At 32.9% G+C, this 15,382-nt stretch overlaps 1 protein-coding gene across 2 annotated transcripts; it reads right to left on the bottom strand.

Moving 5' to 3' along the window:
* Positions 1-769: 769 nt before the first annotated feature.
* On the bottom strand, positions 770-14,757 carry LOC148606695 (uncharacterized). 2 transcript variants are annotated; one of them, XM_088544861.1, is made up of 5 exons: positions 7,813-7,969; positions 7,604-7,699; positions 2,842-2,922; positions 1,693-1,799; positions 770-1,006 (listed from the first exon to the last, which is right to left on the bottom strand). In XM_088544861.1, exons 2-5 carry the CDS (start codon positions 7,680-7,682, stop codon positions 800-802), a joined length of 474 nt encoding a protein of 157 aa, XP_088400987.1. In that variant the 5' UTR covers positions 7,683-7,699; positions 7,813-7,969; the 3' UTR covers positions 770-799. The 2 variants fall into 2 exon arrangements, with proteins under 2 accessions (XP_088400987.1, XP_088400986.1); XM_088544860.1 differs by lacking the exons at positions 7,604-7,699; positions 7,813-7,969 and adding an exon at positions 14,615-14,757.
* Positions 14,758-15,382: the final 625 nt, after the last annotated feature.

Here is a 15,382-nt window from a genome sequence, read left to right as displayed (position 1 = left end):
TTGGTATCCACGGATTGTAGTACTAAGTTACTTTCACAGTATGTAAATGTACTTGAGAATGGTAATTGAAACATTTATAAACTGATCGAGTATGATATGCTAAGTTCATATCAATGTAGGAATCCGGTAACAAAAAATGCAAAACTTTATATACGAAGTTGAATCATGTTCAGTAAAATGAACCTCACTAACATTTCCTATACACTTTATACAGCGCAGATCCATGTTAACAAAAAATATTTAAGGATTTCTAAATTGTTTGATTATTTTAAAACAGATCATGCATACCATTTTTATTTCATATTTTACCCGAAAAAAATGATATCGCTTTTCACATCGCTGTTTTAGCAATGTCATTTGCCGTAGGAATTTTAACTGTTTTAATATATTTTCAGCAATTAAAGATTACGCTAGCATTGTAGTCGTTTCTCCTCCTGTCTGAATTTTATATTAAATTTTTCTTAATACAAGCGTTTGTTTAACTCGAAATCATGTAATGCGTAGATATGTATAAGATCGACTAATTATTTACAGTTTTTACATCCTAAAGGAGACATTTCATGCATTTCTGGTGGAAAACATTTGACCAATCAAACATGCCCTATTTTGGTACCAGTCCAATACACTGAGTCTGACGAGTGTGTTTAAATGAAATAATTCACCGCAGCAACAGCCCTGTAACTACGAGCTAGACGGTTGCCGCTCTATATTTCCTTTTTTCGTGTCATTGAGTATTCATAAATAAGAGGCAAAAATGAATTCACAACAATTAAATGTGCAATATGCAACACTGTATAATTTATTCTTTTTTAGTGTTTCGTTTACAAACAAGCACGGGAACTGGAGAGTGATGAACGCAGTAGTCACTGACACTTCCAAGAAATGTGCGCCTCATTTTGGATAAACCACGAGTTCCCACTAATATCAGGTCTGCGTTCTCTTCAATAGCTGCTTCCACAATAGCCTCTCCTGGTTTTCCACTCATTTGTTTCATTTTTCCTGATAACTGATAGTAGAATGAATGAAATAAGTAAGAATGCCGGTATATATTTGCAAAATAAAAGCAACCGTTCCTTCGAAATCTTCCTAGCGACTATTCAAATATAAAATTACAACTAAAAGTGTGTTTCTCTTCAATATTTAAGTTCCTTAGTTTCTTTTGACTTGTTTTTCGTTTGATGTCTTTTCGATATTCCAGGTATTGTTTTGTCTAATGATTTCCTTTCTTTAAAACGTCTATATATCTCTTTCTTTCTAGCTAACCCTTTCTATAGATTGAATAAAAAAATATTTTCGACATAATTTGTATGCAGTAGGGGATCGTTAAGATCGCTTTAATACTCAATGAACATTAATACGACGGCTTCATAATTCATTCATAGTACAAACATATTAAATGTTATGTTTGTCAACAAATGATGCGTGTTGCAGTTAAATCTATAGAATGTGCGTTCTGCTAGCTTACGAACAGCCGTGTTTTGTAGGTTCTGGAAGTATTATACTCAGAAATACTGAAAGGTATAGAATTTATCACTTAATATTCTTTCTTCTGTTTTACACGTCATTGAACAAATAGCATCTAGTCGCCGCGATAATTCTGCAAATAATAATTGTTCTCCATAAAACATGCATATAAATTGCAATATTAACCAATAGTTGCCATCCTCATGTTTATTCATGAGATAAACTTACAGACACAGCCTGCATTTGGTCTGCATATCGCTTCAGGAGTTTACTTGTACTTTGTTCCTCGTCTTTTATCAGCTGTGACACGGTTTCTGGGTCTGATAACATTAGTGCTGCAGAAAACAAATATTGAATATTCTGAAAATGCGCAGTTCGTTCGATATAGATTGTCAGTACAATCAGGAGTCATGCAGTATACCCGAAAGGGCTAACTGCGATACAGTCAATATGAATGCGTGACTTATACTTCAGCAAAAAAAGTGCTGAGATAGAAAAAAAGATTTCTCATAGCGGAATTTTATTTTCAATATGCTCATCTACTGCTTGAGACTTTACACGAAAGGGTATATTTGTTTCTTTAACGTACAAGTAAATATATTATAATGTATTACTTTGATAATTAAGAATGCTGAACAGAGAGTTAAATGCTCTTGATGTGATATGGCCCTGGTCGCCGGCATTAAAAAAATAACTCAATCAATTAGTCAAAAATGTTGAAAAACGCATAAGGTAAACATTCAGTCCTGAAGAATCTGTATGTACGCCACATGCATTTGTTATTATAGCAAGTCTTGTGAAAAGAATGTTTACAAACAGTTGTAATCGATCTCCGTCGTTTTTAGTGTAAAATAATTTTCCTATTTACCCTATCCTAACCAGTTACAAGTAAGTTGTAGGTTTGATCATTGGTTGAACTGTATTACATATAAAATTTGAGGAAGCGAAAAATGCACTACGGAACCATGTGAAATCGGTTTTGTAAAATTACGTGCACAAAGATATTTAGCCTGTGTTCTAGAGGTACACGAACACCCGTTAATTACAGTAGTCATGTTTTCAGTTAACTAGTACGAAGCAACTTCCACTAATTCTACTTCCGGTTTGTCTGGTTCGTCGTCTGAGACGAACCACTTGTTATACAAACAAAAAATGGAACACGAATCAATGCTTCAAGTGGAATGATTGGTATAATGAAAAACATCACCGGTATGAATCTACCGCCGAAGATGATCATGACCTCTCTCCTGTAATAATTAGTAGATTTGCTGTCAGAGGAATACATGCAATCAATAAACTTGTTTATATATTCTTTAATATAAGAGAGGAACTTATAGCAAGTCTACGTCTAAGGATGATTCGTATTCAATAACTTACGTGCAGTGATAACTTTATTATATTCTGGTACGTATACTAGAATCAACTGGTCCCCTGTTTTCCTGATTTCTTTCATGTAGTCTGAAATACAATGAAATAATGTGTTATAACAGAACACCAAGATGTCCTTCAAGCTTTTCCGTATTGAATTTAAATAGTTTTTTTTACCCCTTACTAGCTGTGTGCGAGTAAACTCCAATGTCTCATTCAAGTTTATTTGGATAAGAAATAATAACCTTCTATGGTGTGGACTGAACCGTGTTACTCCGCTAGCGTCTTAGGTTTGCAATCCAGCTGAATATTTTAACAAGGCGTAAGCATCCGCGAAGACGTTACCGATGCATTGTATTGTTTTAGAAAAAGACGGGGATTGGAAATGAATACAACAGAGTTGTTACGAAAACTTGATTGAATAATAAACTGAATTTGAATCAATAGTTAATGATCAGTCTTGTTAAAGAACGGTGTACAGTATAAGAATGCCTCATTCCCCCCACGTTTAGTATTTCGGTCAAAGGTTAAATCCAAAGCAAAATGACTGGTAAACAATTCAGGTCGAGGTTAATTATTTTTGGTAGTCAAGATCGTATGTTTTGTTTGAAAAAATAAATCTTCCCGAGTCAGCATGCGTGGTATTTTTTTTTTTTCAGTTGCACTGCTTACTCTGAATAGAGTGAAAATCTGTTGGCTAGTTTTCCAGTAAATAAATGTTTTCAAATTAAAAAATACTTTTTGTGACTAAATATTTATAGGCTTTTGAAGAACATGATGCCTAACTACAAAAATTATATGATCATTTCTTTCTGGCAAAAATGCTTTCAATATCGGATTTTAGAAAACATTAGAAACAGTCTCAGTGTGTCAATAAAATTAGGGCCTCTGCACTCATTATTGAGTTTATTCTAAGATCAGGCGTGGATCCCGATATTTTGACAAGGGGTCAGAAAGGGGGTTTCAGACTTAGTCTATATTATTATAAAAAAAAATATATAATAAATAATAATAAAAATTATATAAAATATATAATAAACTCTCTTTATTGCCAAAATTTTGCGCGATATTAATAAAAACAAATAAACAAAAGGAGGGTTTACGCCTTTTGGCAACCTGGATCTGGCAATACTGAGACTATGGCTAGTAATGGCAAAATATTACATTAGTTTGACGAAAGGTAAGAATGTCATTTATTATTATTAGGGACAGCTCATTTGGTGTATTGTTATCATTCTGCAATAAACGAAGACAGGTCAGTCATAAGTCGTTAAACTATAATCAATCAATCTTTAGAATTGATCAAAGTAATGCACATGTGTCTTTAAAGTAAGATTGTTTTAACACATCTTAAGTTCTGCATATATTAACCTTCAATGATTTTTTAAAACACATGCATGACACAATAATACATCTTAATTTAATAATAAGCTAATTGCGACTCTGCCAGGGTTTGTTTGTTTACACAGCTGATAGTACATTTAGCACATTAAGCTATTGTAAACTACAGAAAACGTTTGATCTTCTATCAAGTTAATCTGATAAAAGCGAGAAATTTCTGGTATAAAAATATGTGTGTATTCTATTAATCATAAAATCAAAAAGAAACTTCGTTTGTGTAGGTTCAAATGCATTGGCGGAAAATCTTCTAAGAATTGTAATCTACAGAAAGACTTTGTGGTGTCTGTAAAAGTACATTTATTAGACAGTTTGACCGTAAAGGCCTTCATATGAAGAAATCAGAAGACGAATATATACACGTACCAAACCTGGTTTCCATCTTGTTAAGAGCTTACGTTTGTGCTTTAGTTCAAGAACATGTATTTATCAACGCTTGTTTGATATGTAATATGCTAGTAAGTAAATGACACCAGAATTAGTGTGCGTTCACACTAATAAGATATATTATGCTTTAGAGGATGTGATTGATTTTTCCGTGTTTAATTCTTTCCTTATTGTCTTATTTTTGTGGAGAAACTCGCTTGGTTTTAAATGTACTATTTCTACGGGATTGGGTGGACATTCTTCTTAGCCGGACCTTAAAATAGATGAGGTTCAACCTTTATATATTTTATTTCCACATAGTCAAGTCAAATTCTAGTAACTTCCAAAATATATAAGTTCACATTTAACTATTAATTAAACCTGTCTCAAAGGCCTAAATTCAATATACCAATTGCCAACTTCAAATGTAAAATGAGGAACCTTTAATTATCTTAAAACTTGAAAGAAAAATACTTTAAACAAACATCTATTGCAATCTTTATCAATCAGTTACAATTTTAAAACCATAAAATAGACGAGGTTCAACCTATACATATTCTATTTCCACATTGTCAAGTGGAGAAAGTAAAATGTTTACGGCTTATAAAGGAACCTTATCAGGCTTGACACTTTTAATTCAATCAGCTCAAAAACTACAATCTTTCTCATATGACAATTTTTCGACAAAGAAGTACCTAATTTCAGTTGCGAGATAAGTAATTCTTTAACTGACTTTAGCGACTTATTATTCAAGGAACTTTTATCTGCCAATGACTACCACTCGACTCAAATACAAATGCAAATCAACACATTTATCTTATTTGTACCTTTAAAACAATAAAAATGCATTTCTCTAAAAACTAAATTTTTAATAAAACTTTATGAAGTTATTTCTATAATAAAATGCGAAAAAAAATGGAAATAAAGACAAGACTTCTACTGAAAATACAATCTCTTTAAAAATGCGTTGTACGTAATTGTGTCCACTTTTATATATAATAAAGGCAGCGTATCAATATGTCGGTTCAATTTATTAATTGGCTCTGGTTGATATCTATATTAAATATAATATATGGTTGTAATTTCTCTCAATGATTTCCCTGTAGACGCACGGTACATTTTACATAACGCTAAATGCCAAAATAAACATACGACGTGTTTGATTCTAATTACGCATGGTCTATTTAGTACAAGACATTGTAAATAATAGGTAAAATGTGTTATACATCGGAAGAAGGCAATGACAATACATTCTAACTCGAGAAAGTATTTTTTTTTATTTGGAAAGACCACTATATTGTATGTGAACACGTAAGTATTTACTATTTTTATAAAAGTTACATGTATACGATGGTGCTTTTGTTGCGTTTCACCAAATCTGTTCCTTTTTCTCTGAATTTATAAGAATGTTAGATAAAGTTATCTGCCCCTTAAACGTTTTGCAGTGTGTTTCAATAAAATTATATAACTCAGAATTCATTACCTTGTTGTCGGGCCTTCCAGAGCTAATTTAAAGGTGTGTTTATACATATTGAACTCTGAAAGTATTATACTATTTTGTATTTAGGTTGTACGCTGATGCATTTGTTTCACACTATCATCTTAGCAAAATGATCTGCTAATCCTTGACCTGACAGTTAAATTACACAGTCAAAGGGGTGGGTTGTAAAACTTGCTTAATACAATGTTTCACCATCTGCCATTTCTCATAGAGACTGGCCTGACACAATTTTTTCTTTTTATTTGTATGGATTTGTGCTTGATTTTACTTAGATCTCACTATCAGTGCATATAGATAAAATTAATGTATTTCTATCTTTATTATAGTATTTTAGATCTGTAAATGCTAAATGCTAAGGTATATTGTTGAACCCATTTATCAAAACTTAGCTTTAGATTGCCTTCAGAATTTGATACGCCGAATCTAAACAAACAGCTTGTTTCATGTATCAAAAAAACCGCAAAGGATAAGACATTACTACATAAAATGTTTGCGTGATGCTGTGGTATACTGGTAAAATCAAGGAACAGTCTTTATAAAAATCAGACAGGAAGTGCTTCGTGTCAAAACTTCGCTCCTTTCACTCTTATTACTAATTCAGAAACAGACTACATTGCCAAGCATAGTTCGTCGTTAACTTGCAGCACTTTTGCAAGAGTTCCCGCTCTTGATTTTGGTGGATTTCAGAGCTAGAGAAATGAATGTGTAGTTTTCAAAAATACAGATCCGTTTAAGGAACAGACTGTAGTTATGCACATACATGGTGTAAACATCGTGGCACAGTGAAGCCAGTACTGTATTTCATATGAATTGATACTTATATACTTCTCTGTCAAAAAATCAGGCAAAATGTGTGTAATGTGTGACACATGAAGAAACAATTTTATTGTATGATCCAGGTATTTATATCTCATAATCTCCAAAAAATTACCATCATGATGTTTGTTAAGTTTTCATTTGAGATATTTAAAAGTCAGGTTTAGTTGCAGTACACTATGGAAAAATTGCAGGAAAATTTTCCCTCACTTTTTCCCTATAAATGCAGTCAAAAAGTATTTACATCACAGATCTTTCAGGAAAAATTTGAATGGATTTTAGTTGTTTTATAAATATTTTGAATATATTTGAAGCAAAAGGGAATCGAGAAAAATGGCGTGCTCCCATTGCCTGATTCTCACACAAAACAGTACTTAAGTTAACATTGAATTCATTACAGAAAGAGATGCCTTGTAAAACTGGAAATAAAGCTACTATAAGTTAAAACGATGACGGATCCAGAGGAGGGTTATTGTCATGTTCCTTATGAAATTAAACACTTCAGAAGAAACATTCCCAGTAGGGTATAATGCTAATTCGTTATTCTTAAAGTATTATATTTTTGCCACAGATGAATATTATTTCCAATTTTTAATCATTTTAGGGAGAAAAAAATAGACCATCCGGGTTAAGTGCAATTTTCTGGATCCGCCAATGCGAAACATACAAAAAAAACGTAAAAAAACTTACAGTTAAATGCAAAATCAGAATGTTCACTTCCATCAATTGCTATGATGATAATTCTCTTCTCTAATGATAACCTATTCATACCGTACTATAAAGATCCTGAAACAAAAGTCCGGGAAATTGACGCACCTTCAATGATAAATACAGACTATGATAAACTACTCGAATTATGAAATTTTATATCCCGCAGCAGAAGAATTAAGTAACTCTACCGTTGCTTTCATTGAATATTTCTAGATGATAAAGTGTTTATCTCATGCAACCGCGGGAATCAACAGGAATGATCATTTATAGATGGTTTATATGGATGTATTGGCTAGATTAATTAACATGGCTTAATCGAAGTATGCATATGCTTCATTGTGCCGAAGATCATCCTGGTGTGAAGTAGACATCTGCACGTAGAACAAATCGATTAGCTCTTTCATTAAAAACCAATTTAACAGAATTATAAATAAATCACATGAAGCAAATGTAATACGTCTCTGACACTTTTAGAATGATTTGGTGAACATATTTACGCCTAGAGTACAGCATTTAATTTTGCAAGTAGTTTATGTAAATACAATAAAACTCGGAACATGCCAAATATACACTATGATCGATCTCATTAGCACAAAAGTACATCTTATCTCTCCTGCAAAGCTAATAGCCACTTCCGGATTTACGACCGCATCTCTCCCCTAGCATACAGGATGTGAAAATTCTCGTAGGGCATTGGCGCTTCTTGTTGAGAATCTATGTTATAAATGCTTTCTAGGCAGGAACAGTAAGTGCTTTTGCGAATTATTTGAAACCCCTTTCCGTAATAAAATGCTTAAAATTGCTTGAACACGGTTGGTTATTTTTATAGGAAATAGTTGGTTTTGACTGGTGGAACTGCTGACTGACCTCCAGCCAGCTTGAAAAGTGCATGAGTTATGCGCGCAACCATTTTACCAAGGGACGGTTTATAATTGTCCTATGTGAGTAAACTCTGACAGACTCGAATAGATGTTAGAAGTAACCGCAACTGTATGTAGCTGTATGTAACTTTGGATTTTGACTTTCAGCGAAGTCCTGCATTATTCTTCTCTCTGCTAGCAAGAAAACCAAAATGATATCATCTTTATTGGCGACGAGCTTTAAACAAATGCTTCATGTTGGTAAACCATTCTATCTTTAATCATCATTAAGAATATTGTTTACATTAATATTTTAAAATTTCTTAAATATGATTTCAGGATCATTTCCGGTAAGAGTTTTTGCTCAAGAATATAACGTTGCCTAAAAATGTGGCATGGTCATTTACAAGTGAATATGATTTTCTAAGGATACATTCTATATTATTCAAAACTTAAACAATTGAATTTGTCAAAAGTCCCGTTGTCGTCCTATCAATGAATGTCAACATAAATTGAGGAGTTTAAAAATTTAAACGTGGGCTACGAAAGGTTAGCTCTCAAACAAATCGGTCTTTTGGAATATCTTTTGATTTATTGATGTTCTATAACCTGCATGCATTCTATGTGAAAATTTAAGACTGAATCCGCAACAGTTATATTTAGACGTTCAAAATGCACCGACCGTACATTTACAAGAGCTACAGACTGGTTCTCGATCACAATATTCAGTATAATTATATACAGTTAAATATATACAAATATAACGACCGGTACGGATTTGACATTATCTTGAACTTGTTTACAATGCTCTTCAAAATCCAAGCTCAACGCATGACAGGTCGTTCGTTTCCTCTCTTATTAACCGCTGCAGAAGACAGGCCTTTCGAAATTCTCGGACATTATTCAATTAAATCAAACCAATCGAGTATAACCGGGATTGGCTGAGGATGTACCGATTGAAATAAATCGGATAACGTCGCGTAAAATCATTATCTTCTTCCCGACTTTTCCAGATTCTTGAAATTTCTGACAGGGCTGGTTGCAGCGTTTAGAGTGGATATCGAACGTTAGACGCTGTTTCGGAGCTTATTAAAAATCGGAAGATAATCTAGGCATAGAAGGGTCTGAAAAATTCTCAACGATATTGGAACCGTCAAATTTGTAAAGTCCAGCGCGCTAGGCCACTCGGCCATATCTAGTCTAGCTGACTGAGTGGTATAGGGCTCTGGACTTCGTGCATGCAGGCGGTGTTGCCATAGATGTCATAGCGGTACGAGTTTGAGTCAAGCGGAGGGAACGACCAAAAATTTTCTTTGCAAATTTTAACATCGTTGGGAATTTTTTAGAACCGACTCGATATAAAAACATGGGAAGATGGGGGAAGCACGTTTGAGCACAATTTTGATTTCAATGACTGCGCAATATGATCGACGTGTGCGCACAATTTGGCATGACAACTGCGCACACTACCTGAGAAATACTAGTGACTCAATTGCGCACACCCTTATAGTTCTATAAATATGGATAGGAAGACCTGAGATATAACATGATTTACTAACATGGTTGCGGATCTGGCATATAGAACTGAACTGAAACAAAACCAAAGACAGCAGTTTCATCTATCAACGAGTTTCTGAACATTCATTCAATTTTGAAAATTGTTTTTTTCGGTCACAAGTTGTGAATGTCAGCGGTCAGATAGTGAGCTTAGTATATTAAAGTCATATCTGCGTGCAACAATGGGTCAGGATGAACTGAATGGTCTGATGCATTTGCATTACGATATACTTTTAGATATGGTCATATTTTTTTATATGATTTGTTTATATTTTATATAGACCTACGGAATTGACTTACATGTATATTTTTTATTCAGAATCAGTGACCAACAACATAACCAGCCTTAGTTTTTTTCAATTTGGCGTTGCGCTTTTGTGAAGAAAACTTATATTGATTGCACGACATAAGTACTCTGCAAGAGTTATCGTTCTTTATTTGGTTTGATTTTGTTGATTTTAGTAGGAGGTTAAAGTGTGTTTTTCTCAAAAATACAGATCTAAATATAAAAAGGACTATTGTCACATAAAATTATAGCATAGGTAAACCGAAAAAGAATCGTTGTTCCGTGGGTTTTTCTACACCATGATTCACCTTACCATAGGCAGTGTCTGAATTTTATATGGACTGGTACTTAAACAATTGTCTGTTTTCATTAACAATAGAGAGAGAATCACCTGTTTTTTTTTCCTCATACCAATTAAGAAATGTTGTTACAGTTGATCCTTTGTTTACAAAAGAGTTACGGCTAAATTTCTTATCTTTAAAATTCAAACTGTTGGAATAGCCAGAATAAACCGTTTTCAAATAATACTAGATAAAATGAGTTTACAAAAAATGTAATCGGAACATTTATATTATCATTTATTTTAGCCGGACTTGTGTATGGAGATTCGTAATATGTCGAGTATACCTTATATTTAAAGAATATTTTTTTAATTAAGTGTGTACTAAAACTCAAAATAAAAGGCGGTTTGAAAAATCAAGGCCATGGTGTTATTACAAGAGCACAGTCATTAACATTTTGAAGTGTGCTATGCTTAGAAAAAAGTCAATATAACATCCACATCCAGTAGAGGATGACATAAATCTTGCCTCTCCAGACATGGAAAGTTATTGCAACCGATTTACAGGATACCGGTGTGTTTAATAATTGTAATCGAGGACCGTAAAACTTCTGTAGTGATGATGTTAAGAAAGACTAAAATACCTTTGATTGAGAAGTTTATTTGACAATATCCGCACTTTTTAGAGAAAATCCGTGTACAGATTACATGCTCGACTGTAACGGATCTACTGTGAAGTGTCTACTTCATAGGTTTGAGATGTTAGCGTATTGTCACTTAAAAAGGGGAGAGTTTACTATTGTGAAGTTGATATCATCACGTTTGTCATAAAGTTTCGATTTAAAACTTCCTGGTATAGGGCAGACTAGGGTTTATAAGTTGTATTTTAGAATTTAAGTTCATTCGGGAAGATTAGATGAAAGTAATCCTAGAAACTAGAATCATTCATCATCTATATAATGGAAACCGGGCGATTCGCTTCTCCTTTTTTCTGTATGGGCCGTTGTAAAAAGCTGCTTTTGTAGTAATGTAGGAATAGATCAGCCAAGAGTTGCGCATAACATATTCCCATAGGTATCCTGAAAATCTGCTGGAATAAATGTCACCCCAAATTCGACAAAAATGTCGAGGACTAGAAATCCAACATTTTAGCAACACCAGACTCGGAGTACTTTCTGTTAAAATCAGTGTTTCTTCACAGAACGAGCCTTCTAAATAAGAAAATATTAATTTTCTCTACAGTCACTTTTTTCACTTCCGGGACATGACTTTTTTTTCGTTGGTGTATTTCGAAAGGAAATTAAGATACATGCATTAACCGGTGGTCGCTATTATCTTGCTTTGATTTAGCAGGGCAGTGTTTGTTGTATTTTAGTACACATTATTTTGTTTCTTTATGTTTGATTTGATAAGCTACATATAAGGGATATAGTTATGATATTCTTGTCAGATCGTTAAAGATAGTATTCTATGGTTTTAAAACTGATTCGCTAATAGGGAACAAAGAAACACAGTATATTTTAAAAAGTTTTCGGCGTGACATGGGTTGTGTTATTTATTTCATGATTTATTATGAACCATTGTTCTCAACTCCACATGTGAAGAATTGAGGCTGATACTGCATATGATGAGGACATAACGATTTGTAAGTTAAAAGTAGAGCTAGCTTGTCAGTTAACTGCTAGTAGTCATTTGTTTGTTCATTTCTGTAAGTTATAATCATTTTCTTTATTCTTATTGTAACAAGGGCTCAGACCTATTTGAACTGATTTTTAAGTGTGTTTAATTATGTAATATTTTTCCACAGCGGCCAGATTTTAAAAAGAGGGAGGATTGTGATCATGCAAAAGTACTTTGACCCTGCCGCATTTTTTGCGCCTGTATCATGTCAGGAATTTCTGGCCTCTGTATGTCTGTATGTTTCGTTTTCACTTAATTCTGTTAAGTTTTATGTTGCTGGAGTATAAATTTGGAACTGTTTCGCTATACCTGTGTATAATGACATAAATGTTGTTTTGGGCCAGCTGCAATCTGAACTGTGGTGTGAGGATCTCCTCGACCTTTATTAAAGACCCATGTGTGGCCCTGAGGTGACATTTTTTATTCCGATGGGCTTGTTTTTTTACACACTCATCAATGCCGCTCTCGCAATGCTTTTATTTTAGATTTTTATTCAGAATATAAGTGGTATATCTTATCAGTTACAGTAAAATTATGCCAATGCACAAGTTTTCTTAGATGAGTATACGATTAACGTAGTCAGTCTGGTATCATTTCATTATTACTCTATTTGATAAGAATGATGAGATAATTAGATGAGGGTAGGGAAAATAGTTGATGACCAATTAACAGCATTAGAAGATAATTTCATGCTAAAGCATTAAAGTTTCACTTTGTTTAATTTTATCACTAACGGTCATATGTGATTGACAAACTGTTTATATTTGATGAGCTGAATATAATGAATATGTACAGTGGAACCTGTTTAAACCTTATATTGGGTTAACCGAGGTTACAAATTATGTTCGTTATTTAAATTAAGGCAAAAGAAAATATGTCTTTAGGGCATCCGACCGATCCTCATTTTATCACCGCGACCCTAACTTTTCTTATTTGCAAGTTTCTGAAATTCCAGAATATCCCGCCTTTTTCGTCACCGGTACCAGTATTTATTGTATTAAACAACAATGGCGGCCTCCAGGACCAGCACTTCCAGCAATTTCAAAAGAAAACTAGCTGATAGACAAACATGTTTCTCTCTATGTAGCTTAATAGTCACGAAACTACAATTGAACTCCCCCAACAACAACAAAAAATCCACCTACCGATCCTATTTTTTTAGGATGTGACAGTAAACACACACACACACACACACATATTGTTTTATCATTATTATTTTTTTGTTTTGTTTTTTTTTTTTTGTTTTTTGTTTTTTTGTTGTTTTTTTTTTGGCCTAATGTAAAATATGTATATGTGACTTTAAAATTATCCGGTTATCAGAGCTTTTCGGATTTTTCACAGTCCAGTTAAGACACGTTTCACTATTTTGTTCGTTGTATACCTCATGTGATTCATGTTCAAAATTGTTTGAAGTTGATTAATTTGATATGAGATTTTGAAGGCAAATTTAGATTAAGGGCAGTTTCTGTAAGAATCAGGCATTGGGTAAAACATGGTATGAAAAAAAATACACCATATTGAAAGTTTAATTTGACTTTTTGCACCATCAGAATCAAGGCAACAAGGCAAGATTTTCTATATCATTGTGGTACATTGAGTAAACTGAAACTGAAAATGCAAATGACCTTTTCAAAGGGCAGACAACTCTGTGAAAAAAATAATTTCTAATATTTTATTGAGAAAGGTATGAAAAAATCCAGCGATGTAGTAATCAAATAATGGTCTTTTCAAATAGTGAAAGCATCATTGATTTGAATTATATTGTCATACCGGTGGGGTTAAAATATGCAGGTTTCTGATTTTTTTGTTGTTGTTGTAATGAATATCATGTATACAATCAAAGGAAATTTGTCAAGAATTACAATAAATATGAAATTGCAGTATAAAGAACATCTACGAGAATAAGAGAAAGTCGATCCGCACTTAACCCACTTAATTAATAGGCCATTTCTGTGAGGAGAGCAAGTTAATTTCTTGACAGCAAAGTTGAGGAAGAAATATTGCTAAATTATACGATGTAACGCTGTTTTTATCTTTTATCTTAAAGATCAATTCACCTTCTAAGTAAGCGATTATAGTGACGTATGCTTTGCCTTGTTGTCATAAATTAATGTAATGATATTTTAGTTTCATAATGTATTAATCATTATACTGTAAAAATCAATTAATTATAGACTGGTACAATGTTCAAAGTGTAAAATATTTGTAAAAATACAAAAAAAAAAAAAAAATTAAAAATTTACAAAAAAAAATTTAACAAATTAAATCAAAACTTAAACACTAAAAATTTGGGGGAAGAACACATCACCACCAAATCAAAAACTTACTTTCACTGCTAAGTTTTGTAATTGTAATGTTCTTCATACTTTCCTGAAAATATTCTCGCGATACGAAGTTGCTTTCATCAAAAGTCCCATTTTGAATTGACATAGAAGAAATCTTCCTAAACAACACCACGAACAACAGAAAGCGCTGCATGGTTCTGTGTTGGACAGAATCGTGCATTCTACGTACATGTATTAGTTTTACTAAATCATGCACGTATATCACTTTAATGATACCAATGATCTAATCATGTAAACGTGACTAGTACTAATTTACTTGATAGGAATTCTTCTATGTTTTCTTTTAAAGAAGGTGATTTAGTATTTTTTAATGTAGCAGTTGTAATTAATAATATAACGAGCATCTTATCTTATATTTGACAAGTAAAATAAGCATATAAAAAGAAAAAAAAACGTTTTTTTTCCCAAATAATGCATTAGTTCTAACATTTAACAGGTACATGCAACTCTGTTGGTAAAGATTAAAGAGTGGAAAACGATTTGCGATAACAGCGAAGAAAAGTATAAAATTATAGTTTTCTTTGCTGTTATCGCAAATCATTCTCCACTCTTTATATATCCAAATACATAGGCAGCTAAAGAAAGATTTTTTTATCTTTTGCTCGAAGAGCTCTACATTAGTATATATGTGGATGACAACCCCTTAAACGTAGCATATCATGAATTTTAAGAAGAAGCGCCACCCCCACAAAAATAAAATAACAAGAAAAAAAAATTGTCAATATTTACCTTTTCAAGGGCAAAAAAATC

This window comes from Perna viridis, chromosome 9 (assembly GCF_037379345.1).
Source record: "Perna viridis isolate PV_CMFRI_1.1 ecotype Kerala chromosome 9, ASM3737934v1, whole genome shotgun sequence".
In the NCBI taxonomy this organism is placed as follows: domain Eukaryota; kingdom Metazoa; phylum Mollusca; class Bivalvia; order Mytilida; family Mytilidae; genus Perna; species Perna viridis.
This window is presented reverse-complemented; position numbering and strand designations above follow the sequence as displayed.